Source organism: Fukomys damarensis, unplaced genomic scaffold, assembly GCF_012274545.1.
Source record: "Fukomys damarensis isolate Sample0158 unplaced genomic scaffold, DMR_v1.0_HiC HiC_scaffold_4, whole genome shotgun sequence".
In the NCBI taxonomy this organism is placed as follows: domain Eukaryota; kingdom Metazoa; phylum Chordata; class Mammalia; order Rodentia; family Bathyergidae; genus Fukomys; species Fukomys damarensis.
This window is the reverse complement of record NW_022900916.1, coordinates 29,822,706-29,840,554: the sequence shown is the minus strand read 5'-3', so window position 1 is coordinate 29,840,554 and position 17,849 is coordinate 29,822,706. Positions and strand designations below refer to the sequence as shown.

General features: G+C 40.7%; 1 protein-coding gene across 3 annotated transcripts in view; it reads right to left on the bottom strand.

Moving 5' to 3' along the window:
- The window catches only part of Creb5 (cAMP responsive element binding protein 5), a 398,137-nt gene that overhangs the window by 228,547 nt on the left and 151,741 nt on the right, over window positions 1-17,849 (bottom strand). For all 3 annotated transcript variants that reach the window (XM_010628286.2, XM_010628284.1, XM_010628285.2), the window contains one exon: window positions 8,987-9,159. In XM_010628286.2, coding sequence (XP_010626588.1) covers window positions 8,987-9,159 — 173 coding nt within the window. The remainder of the gene's footprint in view (window positions 1-8,986; window positions 9,160-17,849) is intronic.

Below are 17,849 nucleotides of genomic sequence, written 5' to 3'. Positions count from 1 at the left end.
GGAATTTCTTCTTCAGTGTTTCCTATCAGCCAGTGTTGTTTAGTCAGGGCAAGTAAACATAATTGTTCTTATGAGCTTGTTTTAGAATTGAGAATTTGGGATAGAAGAGAGAATTTCTGTGACAATCTAGTTTCATTCTTTGTTATTTTAAGATGGAAATGTCAGGTCCATTGTGGTCTTGAGCCTGTTCAAACTCCTAGAGCTACGAGTAGTGGAGTCCTAGCCACCAGCCAGAACTTCTGATCCTTGTAGCAATAGCTTGCACTGTCTCACTGAACAGGATCCTATTGGAAGGTATCTAAGTTTCAAGGATTCCCTTTACATCCAAATTGGATGTTGATGTAATAATTCTCAACCAACCAAAGGTAAAATGTCCATGGAGTCTGTATAATCATTAACTAAATGCTCATTAGAGAGGATATAAAAATGATGGCAGAGAAAAATAGTTTGGTGTAAGACAAAGGACAAACTTATGAGAGTACCTACTGAACGAGCTGCCTTGACTCCCTAAATGTCCAATTATAGGAATATACTGTACATGCCATGGGCAGCAGGGGCTATCTGAGCATTTCTGGAGCAGTGCTTCCCAGAACCTATGAATCAATCCCAGGAGTTATTCACACTTTATGAGTTATATAGTAGTAGGACATAAGTCCCAAAAAACGTGAATGTCCACTGGGACACTGCCCTGTTACCTAGACATGTTCAATCGCTAAACGATCGAAGTGTACTTCTAGTTCCAAAGGACTGGCTGGCTTTATTGTGCTCCTACTATGCTTCACCTGCAGAGAACTACACACATTTGTCACTTTCTTGTGTTAATACTGTTGGTGACATTCTTCAGTATATGGTTACACCTGGCCTTGAGGCTCACTCTAAATATCATCCTATGAGCCATGTGGATCTGCTAAGTGTTCACTCATGCTTCCAGCCTTACAAACAGGAAATATGGAGCCACTTCTACTATAGGAATGCCCACGAGTACAAAGGCACAGTTATCACATTTTATATTATGGGAATACATATGCCCTCGACCTTAGATATTTAATTATCTTATTCAAGGTTGACTCAAGGGAAGACACTAATAATGATATAAACTAACAATGTATATTTCAGGCTGGCCCCAAGTAACCCCAATAATAATAATAATAATAATAATAATAATAATAATAAGTAATAATAATTAAGCATGTAATTTATAATAATAATAATAATAATAATAATAATAATAATAGTAATAATAACAATAATAATGTGGGAAAATAAGACAAGGAACTACAGTTTACCACAGAGCTGTGTGGCAAAATCTGTGTCCAGTTGTCTAACATGAAACTTTGTTTAAATCTTTCACTTTTTAAAGTGCCATCCTAGTTAGATCTCAAAAAATAAGCCACTCTTAACAGGGTGAGAATAAAAGATCAATTCTTGGTAAGATTAGTTCAAGACTTTTGCCTCTGATGCCCATAGTACTAAGTTCCCAACAAACACATCTTTCCAAGTCATTTTCAAAATTAAATTTGTTAGGAAAATCACTGGTATTTTAGTGTGCAAAAGAACTCTGAGGACTTTCTATCGATACCTTTTGATTTCACAGATGAATAAACTTTAATCTGGGGAATTAAGTTCATTTGGATTCATGGACAGTGTAGAGTCTGGCTTCTAGTCTAGTTCTGGGATGACCTGGTGAGTCATTTAATTTCTAATCACTTCACTCAACTATAAAAGGGGTATATTAATTCCCAAGTAGCACAATTATGTGTGTTAAGTCAGCAAATGATAAGGGAAATGTGCTTTGCGAATACCTGGCAGAGAGAAGAGGTGGATGTCAAGAGTTGAACCTAGAAATTGGGTCACTTCAGCTTCACAGGTCAGGGCCCCTCTCTCTGGTTATCTTATCCTGCTCTTTCCATCACCCCAGTCTCTATTCTCTCCTCAGTCTCTGCTACATGAACATAGTCTAGATCTCAAAGAACTGAGAGCTCTCACCAAACTTGGCTCATAGAAAAAGGTAGGGGAGGAGATTAAAATTAGAGTCCTGAATGAGGATTTGGGGGCTGAGGCTTTCTTTGTGTTTTTCTTTTTTCCTTTTTCTTTTTAGCACTAGTGGGAATTGAAACCAGGCCCTATACACTGAGTTATATCCCAGTCCTTTTCAAAATTTGTTTTGTTTTGAGATAAGGTCTTGCTAAGTTACTAAAATGCCCAGGCTGGGCTTGAATTTGAGAACTTCCTGACTCAGCCTCCTAGAGTGCTGGGATTATAGCAGTGCACCACCACACACAGCTTTGTTTTGTTTTCTTGTAGTACTGAAGATTGAACCCACGGTCTTTTACAGGCAATTTTCCTGACTCAACCTCCTGAGTAGCTAGCTGAGATTACAGGTGTGTGCCACAATACCACACCAAGACTGCCTTGATTATCTTAACTGCTTGCTTAACCCCTTCACATATACACAAAGGTAAACAGACCCTGGGAAGCTGAGCACTTGGCCAAGGCTACAAGTCTGTTATGTGGCAAAATTTAAACTGTGGAAAACCATGATCTCTAAATTCATTGCCAGTACTGTTCTGAGAGTCCCCCAACCTGATGTGGTTTGGCTCTGAGCAAGCTCCTGCTTTCCAAGCATAGCTTCTCAATAGGCGGCACAGAAAACAAACGTCTGGATGGACTGTGGGCATAGCCAGGACGGTCCTGAGGTATCTGCTTTAAACGCAGACCTTCATCTGTGCCTATGCAAAATTAGTGTGCGGGGAAGGGAGCACACAGAGATGCTTATATAGAAACTTCAGGAACTCCGGGAGCCAGGCCTCTGTATATCTGTAGATCCAGAAATGAAATCTTCCTCCAAGAGAAGGTCACGGTGGAGTTACCTGTTCCTGCATGAACTGGAACAGGTTTGGAGGTTGCACTGCACAGGGCCAGGGCCTTCCTCCAAGACAAGAAGCCAAATGCGGGGTACCCAAATTTTGTAGACAAGAGCAGGCAGTTCTCTGTGGTGACTTAAGTTTTCTTACACATGAAGGCATTTGCTTCCATGTACTCAAGACACTGTTTGATTCCCTTCCTTGATAGCCAAGGAACTGTACATGTTTCTTAAAGTACTAAGTAGCTGCTGGCAGCTCAGTGTGTGTGCACTTCTACCCTAGCCACTGTGCAGGTGTATGAATGCACAGAATTCTTCCCACTATAGACTGAGTATGAGCCAACTCTTGTGTGCAAATGTTTCTCTGCTCTAGACACACCCATGTGTCTCCTATAGCACTGGGGTTGCTATCATCAAGAGCATGGAAAAGCACTTAGCTTTGAAGTCTAATGGGCCTCTGTTCAATGCTCTCCTGGTAAATCACTGGCTGGTGACTTTGGACAAGTTACTTCTTTTCTTGGAAAAAATAAAACTGGATTACATAATACCAAATACTCTGAATCACTGAAGAATGAAATGAAATAAGCCAGCTCTGCGCCTAGTGCATAGTAGGTGTTGGATAAAAATTAACTTCCTTTTCTTCAGCATTAGTGTGCTAGCAAGGGCTTTTCTAACAGAGGGCTTGATCCATCTAGGAGTGATTTTCATTTTTCTCTACCAAGTAGGCCAACACTGCTATGTTCAGGTGAGGAGCAGAGACACCCAGACAGAATATATGCCTGAGGAATCAGAGCCAACAGGAGAGCAGAGGTATGTTTGTGCTTCTTCTTCTTTTTTTTTTTTTTTTTTTTTTTTTTTTTTTGTACCTGGGATCGAACTCAGGCCCTTGCAATTGCGAGGCAGGCAGCGGAACCACTGAGCTAAATCCCTGGCCCCATTTTTGCTTCTTTATACCCAGCCATGGCTCCTGTGTTCTGGCTCTGCCCCCTTTATCTGGCCACAATACCATGTGGTGTTACAACTTTTTGAATGTAAGAAATATTATATTTCCTCAAGTATCACTACTTAATGTTTCGCTCCACACATAAAACCCTGTGAGTGGAAGGCTGCTGGCCCCCTTGTCAGACGTAATTTCTCAAGGCTCTGCATGGGATTTAACGGGAGCCATATGGCTAAGCTTGTCAACTCTCCCAGAAAGCATCCCCCAAAGGGCCCTCGTAAATGTTCTTGGGGCTGTGAAAGATCCAGCAACTTTCTAACAATAAAGCTATGTTCATAGCCGTGATATTCAACAAAACACAAAGCAGGAAATAATGGCTTCTGGTCTGAATTACTCAAAGGGGGGGCTTCAAGTTGTCCCAGTTAAAGGCTGAGGAGCAGTGACAACCGGAGACCTGCCCCTCACTCCCACAGGAGGAAAGAGGCTGGCCTGGATGCCGCCAGCCAGTGGTGGACAGTGACAATCATAGTCATGCTCAGCTTGGTTTGAGACATTTGCAAAAGCTCTTAATAATGGATTCATACACAGATGTCTTTACAGAGCTGCTTTGTTATTTCCATCTTTTAACTATGCCTTTCCGTGAATGCATCACTTACCAATCTCTCTTCTTATTTATTTTCAGAGCAATAACTGGCACAAACCCCTCAATCTATTAACTATCCTCTCTGGATGACAACACAAACTCACACAACAAAGCCTCATGATCTACCTGATCAAAAAAGTAGTTCTGCTTTTGATACCAACAAGCCCTGAGAAATAATAAGCTTTTATTTCAGCTATTATTTTGTTTGTTTCCTTGTTTACTTGTTTTGCATGGCCATGTCCACAGAGCTACATCTGGTATTATGTATGTCAGGGATTGCAAGGAGAAAAAGGAATACAGACACATGGGGCAAGAGGATAAGACACACAGGGTAAGAGAAGGTATCATTTATGATAAGTATTGCTACCTTTTTATTTACTTATTTTTATTCTTTTTTTTTCAGCTTTAATTGTGTTTATTGGTACATTTTAGGGATACAGTATAGTTACATACATTGTTGGGATCTTGTACCTCTACGTGACAAGTCTTGATTCTCATTTTTCCCCCCTTACCCCTGCCCTTCCTTCACCCCCTCTTCCCCTCCCCATGAAAATAAAGTACTTATTTTTATTCTTTTGGTACTGCGGATCCAACTTGGGACCTTGCGCTTGTGAGGCAGGTGGTGGAACCACTGAGCAAAATCCCCAGCCTGCTACCTTTTTATTTTTATGCAAAACAAGATTTGCTTCCACAACATTTTATAGAAATCTCTGGCTAAGTATTAGATCCAAACTGCTTAGCTTATAGCCCCTACAAATAAATAGGGTTTATGACCAAATGTTCAATATCTATGCATTACATGGACATTAATATGCCAGGATTAGAACTGGTATATAATCAGTGAGCAATTTAAGACATTTATCAATACATATATGCATTCTGCAGGATGTATATCCAAGTTTCCCGATATAGCTGGTTAATTCATTATTTTACCCAGAATATTTCAAATTTGTGTATTCTGATGTTAGATGTATAATATTTCCATTGTAAGCAATTGCTGTCAGGTAATTTTCACTAATGATCTAATGAGCTTAACTATTTGGCCAATTCCCTACCCAGAATTAAAAAGCAAAAAGGAAATTTGTAGAATGCTTTAGCAGCTACTCTAGAGAGAGACTTTACACTACAATCATAGACAGAGAGCACATGAGAGACTTTGCACTACCATTATGTGCTCATCCACCATTTTTCCCAGGCTTAGTTGACTTGATCCTGAATTAATGAGCCTGCTACATGATATCTAATAAAAATGACTGGAGTGGAGATACTGTTTGGGATCTGCCACCTACTTGGTTCAAGGCTGAATCAATTTCATCTCTATTTAACATATGCTTGTTTTCTGTCTCTCTTGTCTCCTTGCAGCCCATGTCTCACTTTTTTTTTTTTCCAATCTGGGAAACTTATCTCCTAAAATGCTACCATCAATCAGCCAAAGACACTTCCCCACAGCATGTCTGCCAGTATGACTGAGCACAAGTAGTCACTAGTTTGGGGATGCCTCCCACACTCCCTACAGCCGTGTGTTTTTCTAGCCTGCCTAACCACATAAATGCAATTTGGGATATTTATACTAACCTATGGTCTCTATTGCAATAATAGCACTACTTTTACATAATTGAGCATAGGGCGTAGTATGGGTCACTATGGTATGGAATAGAAGTTGCATATGTAGCCGATCTACTTACGTTTAACATTGTTTCTCTGGATTTTTACATTTCCACTCATTTTCATTTTCTCTGGCTCAGTGCCTTCTCCACAAGAAAAAAAAAAATCCAATGTCTGCAGTGCCTCCTCTGATAACTGCAGCCATTCCACTTTTCTAGTTCTTTATGTCAGTATCATTTCTAATATAGTCAAGCCTTTAAGATCAAATTTTGAAGCACAAAAGGAGAAAGAAAAGAGTGTAAAAGTGGGGATGGTCACAGAAACCCAGAACCGGTGGCAAGAAAGGAAAAAAAACAGGGAGCAGGAGCCAGTCTGCACCATCTCCCACAAAGTTCCAGTCGTGTACATACCCAGTGGCCACAGCACAAGAGGCTGTGCGCGGGCACAGGTGGGTCCCAGCCTCTCTGGCTGGATGCGGCTTAAGCACTGAGCCTGAATGGAGACCTTCATTGCTGTTTGCTGTTTTTGTTGGCCAGTAGCCATGGCAAACATTTGCAGGTGGCTTGGCCAGATTTTGACACTTAAATACTTGAGCTTGTGATAAAAATCAGAATATTACTACAATATGGTTCTGTGCAGCCTCACATGCACAGAAAAAATACAGAATAAGAAAAAAGCTATCTGCAATTTCAAATGCTCATTTAAAGACACAGTCTCCAGAGAAAACTCATGTTTTAAAATAAGTACTCATTTCCTCTTTGCTCAGAGAAATAAAAGAGTCAACCATCCCCAAATGTTACCACCTTAAGTTTCATACTAAATCCACTGGAGAGATGGGCTGGGTTTTTTTCTTGCTGAGGCTCCATGATCACCCAGGCACAGTTCTGGATGGGTCACATGCACAAAAATGGAAATGACAGATGTATTGGTTTGAATCAACCCAGTAAACACAACAGGGAAGAATCTGAAGAAAAGAAATAGCCTCCCTCAAGCTTGGCAATGAAACGGAGTTCTAAAAGTGACAATTATCTCCTAGAACACACTAGGAGAGACATATAACACCCGAAGTTGGGGGAGAAATGGGAAGAGAGAGTATGCTGGGAAGTTCTGAGGTTATTATGAACGGAGAATACCCCCATCCATCCAGGCAGAGTGACACAGTCTACAGATCTCACCCAAATGTACAGTCCTGGGCCAGCTGGGTAAATTATTGACAGAGTCAACACCCACCTCAAAATTTAGTGCTAACCCTTAAAAGACTGTTCCATAAAAACCAGCCTTGTAGGAACAATGGGTGAATGCTAAGGGACTCCAACAGAGTAGATGGTGAGGTTGGAGGGGGCAGGCAGGAGAACTCCAGGGGGGAAGGAATGCTGTAAAGCTGCTAGTAAACTCTAGCACATTTTATGTTTTTCCCCTTGAAAGAAAAATAAAATATTTATAATTAGCTTGCCTAGTTGTGAATTGTCTGCCCAAAGCCAGGCCCCTAGAGTGAAGGAGTCCCCTGAAATTTGGATGCGGTCTTTAATGAATCCACCCTGCCCTCTCAGTATGCATGAGATCTTGCTCCAGATAACTACTTTCAAAGTCATAAGAGGAAAAGAAATCTTTACTAAAGATTCTTGCTTATTTAGTATTAGCTTCTTTAAACAAAGCCAAACATCCAATGGCCAGATTCATTTTCTGTTTCTTGAATGGGAAACCTATGGTACCTATGGAAAACTCACAGAACAGTCATTACCTTTGGTTCACTTATGTTAAGGTGTCACCCATCCTGATGAGCTGAAAAGTGAGAGACACAGGACATTCTAGGACATTCAGAGGAATAAGCCAGTACTCAGTGTTGGCTTGGGATTCTTATCAACATTAACAACAAGCGGGTAGGCACAGACAAACTGTGGGGCAGCTTTTTAAATTTCTTTTTAAATCACCATAACCAATAATCAACTGAAAATTCAAACTGAATTCTCATGCATGTACCAAACACAGAGCTCCTCTTCTTGTTTTAAGAAGACAATTCTGGGAACAGAGAGCAACCAATTGTCAGCATCCAGCTAGACACATTTACCATGGCTCTTTGGCTTAAATTATTACCTTTTCTTCCTAAGAACCCACATGCTTTTAAATCATTTATTTCATCTTTACTGTTGTGAGATCAGAAAGAACAGACTCCATTTTCATTCTGGAGTTAAGGATACTGGGCCAGAAATTCTGCATTTCTGCAACACCCACGTTGGTAACACTCAGACCACACGCTATGCCCAGCAAGGGACTGGATCATTACCCCCATGATACCAAAGACCAAGAGCAATTTCCATCACACCATATGACACACGTGCCTGGGATTCAGTGACAGAATGCTACCACGATTTTTTCAATGCCTCACTATTCTGTTTTTACATAAATGAGAAGGAGTGAGTCTGCTTTAGGCATGAGTACAGACTTATGTAGAGTGAAGGGAGAGCTAATAATGTTGTTGTTGTTGTTTTGTTTTATTTTGTTTTTACAAAGAAGGGTCAGAGGCAGTAGGATGGTAGAAAGACAAGGCAGCTCCTAGGAAGGCAGGTTGCACACAGAGGGCAGGCAGGCTGGAGAACTTCCCTCCACCACTGTCATGCATCTGTCCTGAGTGCTCTGCTCTGGTCTCCATAACATGCACAAGTTTGCCTATGTTCATCTTAAAGTTCACAAATCCTCTCTGAAGTCATGAGAACACAGAATGCCTTGCTCTCCTCCCACCACATTCAGGATCAAAACAGCTTCCAACAAGCAGGCTCCCTTTCCCTTCTCTCATCAAAAGCATCACTCTGAGCTCTCAGTGCTATCACACTTACAAGGAAAACCAACAAATCTGAGTACCAGAAACAAAGAGAGAGTCCAGGATGTTTTCTGAGCACCAGACAGGGCCCAGAGACAGCCAAGGAGATCCCCTTACCCGATCTGGCGGTTGGTGGAAGGTGCCTGTGTGATGACAGAACTGGACTGGGGTGACGGCATGGCTTGCTGAATCACAACGCTGGTATCGTGGTTGGGCATCCGGGTGCTGCCAAGCTGGTGAGCTCCAGGCCCCGCCATGGCCCCACCAACTGTATTATGCATTGAGATATTCTGCCCAAAGAAGACAGAGGACAAAGGTCAGGGGGAGGTGATGTTTCATGCTACTCCCAAGCTCTCAAAGGCCAAAACTGGGAATCTGGTTGTGTCAACGAAATAGAAAGTTATGGCTCCTGGCAAGCCTTGGGCCCATTCATCATGTTAAAACTTACAGCTATGAGGGGATGAAAAATTAACTAATCACTCTCAGAGTAAAACACTAAGGGAAATGCCTTGAAGTCTGCTTATCACTCTGCCGCCATCCTGAAGCAAGGTTTACATTAGGGATATTTAGTGCATACCTTACCTGACTTGGTGTGATATGAACTGCACTGGAAAGTGATTTCTGAGGTAAGTGCATAATATGTGATTTAGCACAGTTATTTCTGTGTCCTGCTTCAAATGATAATCACACTGGGTTATTTTTTGTTTTGTTTTCAGTCCTGGAAGAGTGGCCAACCATATGCATTTTTTCCCAGGAAACTATTACTTTTCCAAATTGTAGTCTGGGTGCTTAACAACCCGTGGAATGGGGATGATTTGAACAGATGACAGGGCATCTTAAATCTGATGACAAGAGGAAAAGTTGCAACATTCTATTGCATTTCCATAGGATCAGTTCCTAACAATTGCATGAAATGATGGAATACAAAACTGTGATGCTTGTCTGTTGTTGTGTTCACTCTTTCCTTCTAGAATGTAGAAAGTCTACGTTCATAACTCTATCCCATGGTATTTGGAGCACAGTAGACATTCAATAAACACATATTGTATGAATAAATTAATGCAGGAAATAGTAAGATATCTGAGTCACTTAAAGGGACTCTTTTGTTTAAAAATTTTAAAAATAAGCTAAAATATACACCCCTCAAATGGCTAAGGCAAAAGGATAGAGAGATTGAGGCCACCCTGTGCTACACAGTGAGTTCAAGGCTAGCCTAGAAGATATAGCAAGACATTGTCTCCAAAACAAAAGACAGCTCTTGATAGAAAAGCAAGTCACTAGGACAAAAGGAGGGACAATACACTGACTGAAGGATGGGCTAATCAATGCACTGTAACTAAAATGTGATGAAGAAATTCAGGACCCAGTAAAGAAGGAGCAAGTTCACGGCCAGCTGAAGTAACAGGGAAGGACAATAAGAGAGCCTCTTTGGACAGCCAGGTATGGCTCTTCAGCAGAGAAGGGCTGGGATGTGCCAGAGGTCACATGGACAATGGGTGGAGGATAGGAGGAAAGAAATAGGAGTGTCACTAGCAATCTACTCAAGGAAAAATATCTCTCTGTCTGCACTTTGGTGTTAGCAAAGAAAAAAGAAACGTTGCCTAAGAGATTTAGAAGGGGTTCTTTGAAGTTCTTCTGAAAAGCATAGGATTTCCTGCACTATGTGTTAAATGATGGTGATAACACGCATGGGGGCAGGTGTCCATCACACGGCACCTTCCCCAGGTTGCTGATTCCTGAACCCTGACCACAGTTTGTCATCAGTCCAAGTGGAAACTGGGCACCTGGCTTAGACTGTAAGCTGACTATGTCGCTGAGGGATCCCAAAGGCTTACATGGACACGTGGTGCAAAGGCTCCTTTTCTCTACTGGGAAGTTTTTCTGATGTGAGGAAACATTGTGGTTAGGAGAGGTAAGATGAAAGGAAATGCTATTTGCATTAGGATGGTACTATAGGCAGATGTCTGCCGTAGTTCTTTTTATAGGATTTAGAGACTCCATTAAAATGTTGAAAATAAAGGTAATTGTGCTATTTCTTATGAAACTTGAGTCTTAACAAATTTATTTCCCAGGGTCTTAATGAAGTCTTGCTGAGATAAATAATTTCAGGTATATTTTTCCCACTGTGTGGATTCTTGAAGGCATTCAACATTGTTCTTGTTCTTAGTCATCTACTTTGCCAATAAAAGGTCTAAGGCCTGGAAGGATTTCTAACTCTCTATAGAATTATTTCCATGGGCTGTGTACCATGTACCATGTGCTATCTTTAAATACACAAGAATGTGAATGTATAAAATGAATATAAAATGTCTGAGTTACCCCCGACACCTCTTCTCTTCAAATCCCATCTACAGTCCTCAAATTTACTATACACATCCCTCACTTCTTTCTATCCTTCCATTTCTCCTCCTACCAACCTACACCTAGCACCATCAACTCCCTTCTTGGACTAGACAGTGGGCTCCCAAATGGGCTCTTTCATTCATTCCTTCCACCTTCTCTTTCTTCTCTTTCCCATATTACTGCCATGGTGAACTCTTCAAAATGCAAGACTTATCATATAGTCCACAGCTCTCATCTCGAGTCATTGGGTGATTCTGCATAGTCCGGAAGGTACCAACATGCTCTGTGTGACCTCCCAAGCCTGTGTGGGATCCACCTTACCTCCAAGTTCATCTCATACCACCTTCATTGCAGTTTTCTGTGACTCCTCTCATCCCCCTGGACTTCTGCTCCTAGTGTGCCCTTGTTGTGCTGCAGTACCAAGTCTTGAATATGCTGTTTTCTGACACCAGTGCTTTTTCTCTGACTCTACCTTCAGCTCTTGGCCTGAGCATCATGTGGGGGAAGCCTCTACTGACCTTCCTAATCAAGAGTACTATTTCCTTTTCCTTTATAAGACTTTCTATAAGTTTATAATTGTCCTAGATTATCTGATTAGTAGACATTTTTTCCTTTATTTGTGAGCACAATGAGAGAAGGAACTAAATCTGATTTTATTCTCTGTTGTGTCTCCACTGTCTAGGCCAGTGCCTGGCATAAATAACTGCTTGATAAATACAGAGTGCATGAATGAATTATCAGACAATTTTCCCAGAAGATCCAGGATGATAAAAGCATATCTTTTTACCCTCTGGTAAATTTTTGAGCGTGATAGTGTCTTGTCTGTTCACTTTGTAAACTGACATTATGCTCACCATGATAGATTTTTAGGCTTTATGGCACTTGTTCAGTTATGGGCTGGAGAAACAGAAAGGGTCGGGATGAAGAAAGCCACACAGTATGTAGACTGCAGAGGAAAATCTTTGCAAAAATCTTAAATGAACCCTTGAAGGAAGACAGTGAGGATCCAGTCTTTGACTACATTGGCACAATGACCAACAAACATGCCTTACGTCGAACATAAAAAAAACCAGGAAAGCTAACCTTATGCTGCAGCGCAAAGACACACAAAGACCAGATTTGATTTCTTCAAAGTAAAGTATGTTAAATAAAAGAGGTACAGCTCCCTCTCAAAATAAATGCTGAAGAATCTCTTTTGAGAATTATTGAAAAGAATAAAAATTACTATCTGGCAATGTATCTCACATTATCCCCCACCAACATGTTTTTTAATTTCTAAAATTTTTATTAATGCATATTAATTGTACACACTAATCGGTTTCAGTATGATTTTTTCATATAGGCATATACATACACTGATCAAATCCAATCTCCCCAACATTTTAATTTTTTTTTTTTTGTACCAGGGATTGAACTCGGGTTCTTGCACTTGCAAGGCAGGCCACCGAACCCCTGAGCTAAATCCCTGACCCTTTTTTTTTTTTCCTTTTCTTTTCTTTTGGAGATCCCCACCATTTTAGATAGTCTCTTTGTCTCTGAGATCTCCACGACAGATAGAAAAGGCTCCTGAAAGTCATACTCTAACCCTTCAATAATCTCTCTTTCCCCCACAAAATATCAGTTAATTCTTCCATCTTCTTCTCCAGACCCAGAAAGTAATTTCAAAACATTTTGGAAAAATAATCCAGCAAACACATTATCATTGATTTTTTTTTCTTTAAGGACTAATGAAACTATTTTCTTATGTCACACTGTTCCAAATATGGATTCCAAACCTGTCTTCACTGATAACAGAATAGTGCTCTACAAAATTAAATACCCAATTTGAAAAACATGAAATATCAGCGGATCTTGCAAGGCTGCTTTTGATAGAGTAGGTGTGTAGATGTGAAGATAGTGAAACCATGTCACCAAACGATGACAATGGATGGAGATGTCAGTACACAGAGGCGGATCAGGGGTGTTGCTTGAAGTTCAACCTTTCGCCTTTTCTTGTTTAATGTTTCTATCAATAGCTTGGATAAAGATGTAAAAATCATGCTTGCCAAATCTGCAGTTGACACAAAATTGGGAGGAATAACTAGTGCTCTGGAGAGCAGAATCAGGTTTTCATCAGTCCAACTGTATGGTATGGCCTCCAAAGATGCTAGCATAAAACTGGGTTGTTTTAGGCGAAGTGAAACATCCGGATCAAGGGAAGTAATTATTCCACTGGAGAGTAAGTTGGATTGATCACCACATTTTAAGGGGGAAATTGACAAACTGGAGGGAATAAAAGTAATGAAGGCATCCAAAATGCATTTGCAGGAAGAATGACAGAGAAATAAGGAAATATTTAGTCTAAAGCAGAGAAAACTTAGAAGGTCATGTTAACAGCCTTCAAATATTTGTGTGATTAGACAAAGTCTGCATTGCTCTATAATCTGAAACATGGAATTGTAAGCATCAATAATAACTACAACTGGAGTACCTATTTTGAAGCAGACACTATGGTGGTTGTTTTATACATTGCATCACCAATCTTCACAATGACCCCCTCAAGGTAGGTACTATTGTCTTCATTTTGAGATGTGAAAAAGAGCAAAACTCCCCACTATCACCGTATCAGGCCATTCACTTCTGGCCACCCTTCCCATTTGAAGGATGATGCTTCAAACATATAAATTTGACCTTCTGTCAAATAAACTTATTCGTATGTAAATACCCAAAGACAGAATAAGCTTCCTTGTAAAGTGCTAAGTTTCCTGACACTTGAATGAAGTCAGGACAAGGGGCCATCTGTCAAGGATGTTACAATAGGATACTTGCATCAGGAGGGAAGATGGCACCAGATGACCTCCAAGGTCTCTTCTATGGCTAAGATTCTCTCATTTATAATAACGGTTCATACTTTGGCTCACATATTTCCAGATGATTAGTAATGTATTAAATTTTTGAAAATATACTGGTATGAAAGTTAGGAGGTCTCTTCTAGTACAGTCTCTCTTCCCTTTCTCAGAGCCATATCACCTGTATAAATTATTCAGCTTCTCCAAGCTCAGTAGCCTCATCATTGAAAGGAGGTGCTTGGACCACATGGTCTCTGTGATCTTTTCCAGCTCTAATACTACACAAGTCTCTTCTCTTTTTACATTTTACGAGACACTAAGTATCCAAACAGACCCTTAAAACTATGATTCATGGGCCTACAGACTTTCATTTTTCTCTTCTACCATAAGCTTTTGTAGAAGAGAGCTTTCCTAAAAGTGTAGCTTTCCATAAGATCCAAAGGATCACAATGCAAGAAATGGGTAATTTCTCAACCATCAAAGAAGAAAGCTCCACAAATTATCTTCAATGGAATTTTTCCCTCTTTGGTGGAAATTTCTCAGTGTGTCCTTTGACTTCTTTCTCTCTTCAGTGTCCTGCTATAATTTGTTCTCCTTTCATTGTTCTGAGACATAAAGGCTATGAATGGGATGAGAAACAGGCAAATAATGAGTCTTGATTGCATACTCAGTGAGCTTGGAGTACAGTGGTAATTGTCTTTCTGCATGTATGGGCTTGGAATACAATATGCAAAAAGCAACTCAGTGTATATGAATGTACATCTATGTTCTTAAAATTAACTATAATTTCAGGGTGTGGTAATGAAGGATGAAGGAAAGTGGACCACAATTGAAAGTGAAGGCTGGAGCATACAGGAAAAATGTTGATTCCCATAAGGTCTCAAAATGTTATCTTCAAATCTATATTCCATCCAACTGCCAATGTGAGGAGACTTTATGGGTTTCTCCATAAAGAATGAGGGTCATCTCCAACATGTGTTTACAAGTCGAGTTGTGCAATCCTGGAGTTGTCTGCATCTTAATGATGCACAAGGAAATTATGATAACTTTCAAAACCTCCCAGATGTAAGTATCCATGAACTGAATCCAAAAGATGCCCAAGACATTCACAGTAAAACAAAGGTTCTGACCTGTCTAGAAGGTGCCAGGCTTTCTGGAAGTGTAGGATGAATGTCAGAGGGTCTTGGGTCTTTCTTTTGGTTCTCCTGGGAGAAGTACAGGTAGTTTTTTGACCTTGCTAAGGCAGAAGTCTGCTCTATGACTGAGGATATAGAGAGATATTAGAAGAAACAGGAAGAGAGAGGGGCACCAGAGTCCATGCAGGCCCTCTTGTCTCTTTCTAGAGCATTCTCCTCAGCATAGTCACACAAAGCAAGATGGACAACAGGATATGGAAGCATCTCAGGTAACAACTTCAGGAAGGAGAACGGAAGGAGAATGGGAGGGCGCTGTGAAATCTCCAGCCTCGATACATGCATTTGTTCCCTTTTTCCAAGTTGGCTACTTATTGCTGGAAAATTCTAAGCAGTGCAAAAAGAAAACAAGAGCAATGGAATCACTAAGGCCAAGGTTCAAGTTCACATCAGCTTCATATCATCTATGGTATTTTATTTCAGTTCTCTGAGACACATCTTTCTCATCTTCAAAGCAGAGATAACCATTCAATGGACAAAGATTATGATCAGGATCATAAGATATATGTTCCAGAGTTTGACAGCAAATAGATACCTATTTCCTTTCAGTAATTCAGAACATGAAGCTCAGAGAGAAAAAATACATTTTGGTGGCTATTTCCCATGATTGGTATGAGTAGAAATAATATTAATAATGGCTAACAGCATCCTAACTGTGTGTTAGAAAACACATTTAAACTTTATCATCAGTCTAAGAGGTAGGTATAGGTATTCTCTCCCCCTTTTACAAATGAGGAAACTGAGGATTGGAATAAGTGAACTGATCCAGTTTAACAGCTGGAATAGTTCAGACCTAGATAGTCTGGCTTCAGAGTATTTCACCAAGTTCATAACTACTAAGTCACATTGCCTCAAAAGTTTTGAGATAAAAAGATTCCCTTGCGGAGAACGACAAGGCAAAAAATAAAGAATGACTGCAATTCTTACAAGAGACATTAAAAGAAGTAACAAATTAATGCTGGTATGTGGTCCTGAGAATTATAGTGTATCTTTCACAGCACTAATGTGATTCAATGCCATGACCACCACCTTCAAAACCCCGAGAAGCCTGGGAGTTCACCAATTCACTTCAAAATACCTGACTGGTGTCCTTGCCTGAAAAGCACTCTCCTGAAGAGAGGCAAGATAGTGCAGTAGGTGAAGGACAGCCTGTGCACTGTGAAGTAACCCACAGTGGCTTTGGCCTTCACCCATCTCCAGAGACAGACACTCCCCTTAAGGAAGTTCTGGACTTGAGTCTGTGTTCCACCGAGCAGCAGATCCCTTCCACTGTTTATGCTCTCCTCTGATCCCTACACCTCTGTCACTCTTCCTAATACTGGGGTTGAGACAATGGAGCCCTGAAACATCCCTGTGAGCATTTTATAGCTATTCATTTAATACCATAGTAAAATACTCAAGACCATAAATGTCTTCTCAGGTGCCACCCTTGACTGTGAGAAACAGTTTCCAGGTGACTCTCAAAGATTCTGCCCTTTCCTTTTTGGATCCTCAATGCCTGGGACTGCCCATGTTTCTGCTCTCATCTCCTCTTTTATTGTCTCGATTTCTTCTGTTGAATATAATCACATGGTGCTCTGGTTTGGATCTGGTTTGAGTGTGTCCCTTAGGGGTTCAAGTGTTGTAATTTAATCTCCATTGTGAGGTACTAAAAGGATAGAAACTTAATCCCACTGTGGTATTTAGAGGTGGGGCCTTTGGTAGGTGGTTAGGATTTGATAAGATCATCAGAGTGGGAGCCCCCATGATTGAATCTTAGTGGTTTAAGAGGGAGCGGGATGAGAGGACACAGGCACATGCTCCCCTGACACCCCCAGTGAGAAAGCCATCACCAGATGCTGCTCTTTGACCTCGCCTCCTGAATTATGAACCAAAATAAACCTATTTTTTATATAACATATCTAGGTTGTTATTATTAATAGAAAATGGACCAATGCATACAGGTTAAGAGGAAAGAAATAACCATACTGTATCCAGGTTTCTAGAATTAGAGTCGAGGTCAATATCAGTGCTTGATGAATCTTCAGATATCTTGGACATTAGGAAGTTGTTTTATGTCACTAAACATTGTAGGATCTAACTCACTGCTCACTATTAAGGTCTCTCATCTCTCAAGAATCTGGCAGAAAGTTGTACATGCCATTCTGGCCCCACTGAAACACTCGTGCTGCCCACCCACCACCTCCACCTCATATTTCTGAGTCTTTCACGAGCTGGTCCCTTCTAACTTCTGCAAGTCATCTCCTAGCAACCTGTCTTCCCTGTTCCTGCCATCACTCACACAAACTTTGATGCTTCCTGACCACTGTGCCTCTTTTTCATTACTGCACATAATATTTCCTCTTTGCAATCAATCCATTACCCTAAGACCCAGCTTCAATGTCCTCGCTTCTGGGAAATCTTCCCTTTATCTTCTTGGCCTGCCTAGTTTTTCCCTGCTCTGTGTAATCTCCCCACATTGTCTACACCTCCAGCAGAGAGCCTGACCCATCTCCCTAGCACTTCCTCATAGAGTGAAGAATGTGGCATATTCACCTGCAAATAGCCAGTGCCTGCCTTCCCAGCAAGCAGCATACTCAATTATTCAGCAAACAAGGAAGTGGTGTGTGATACAAG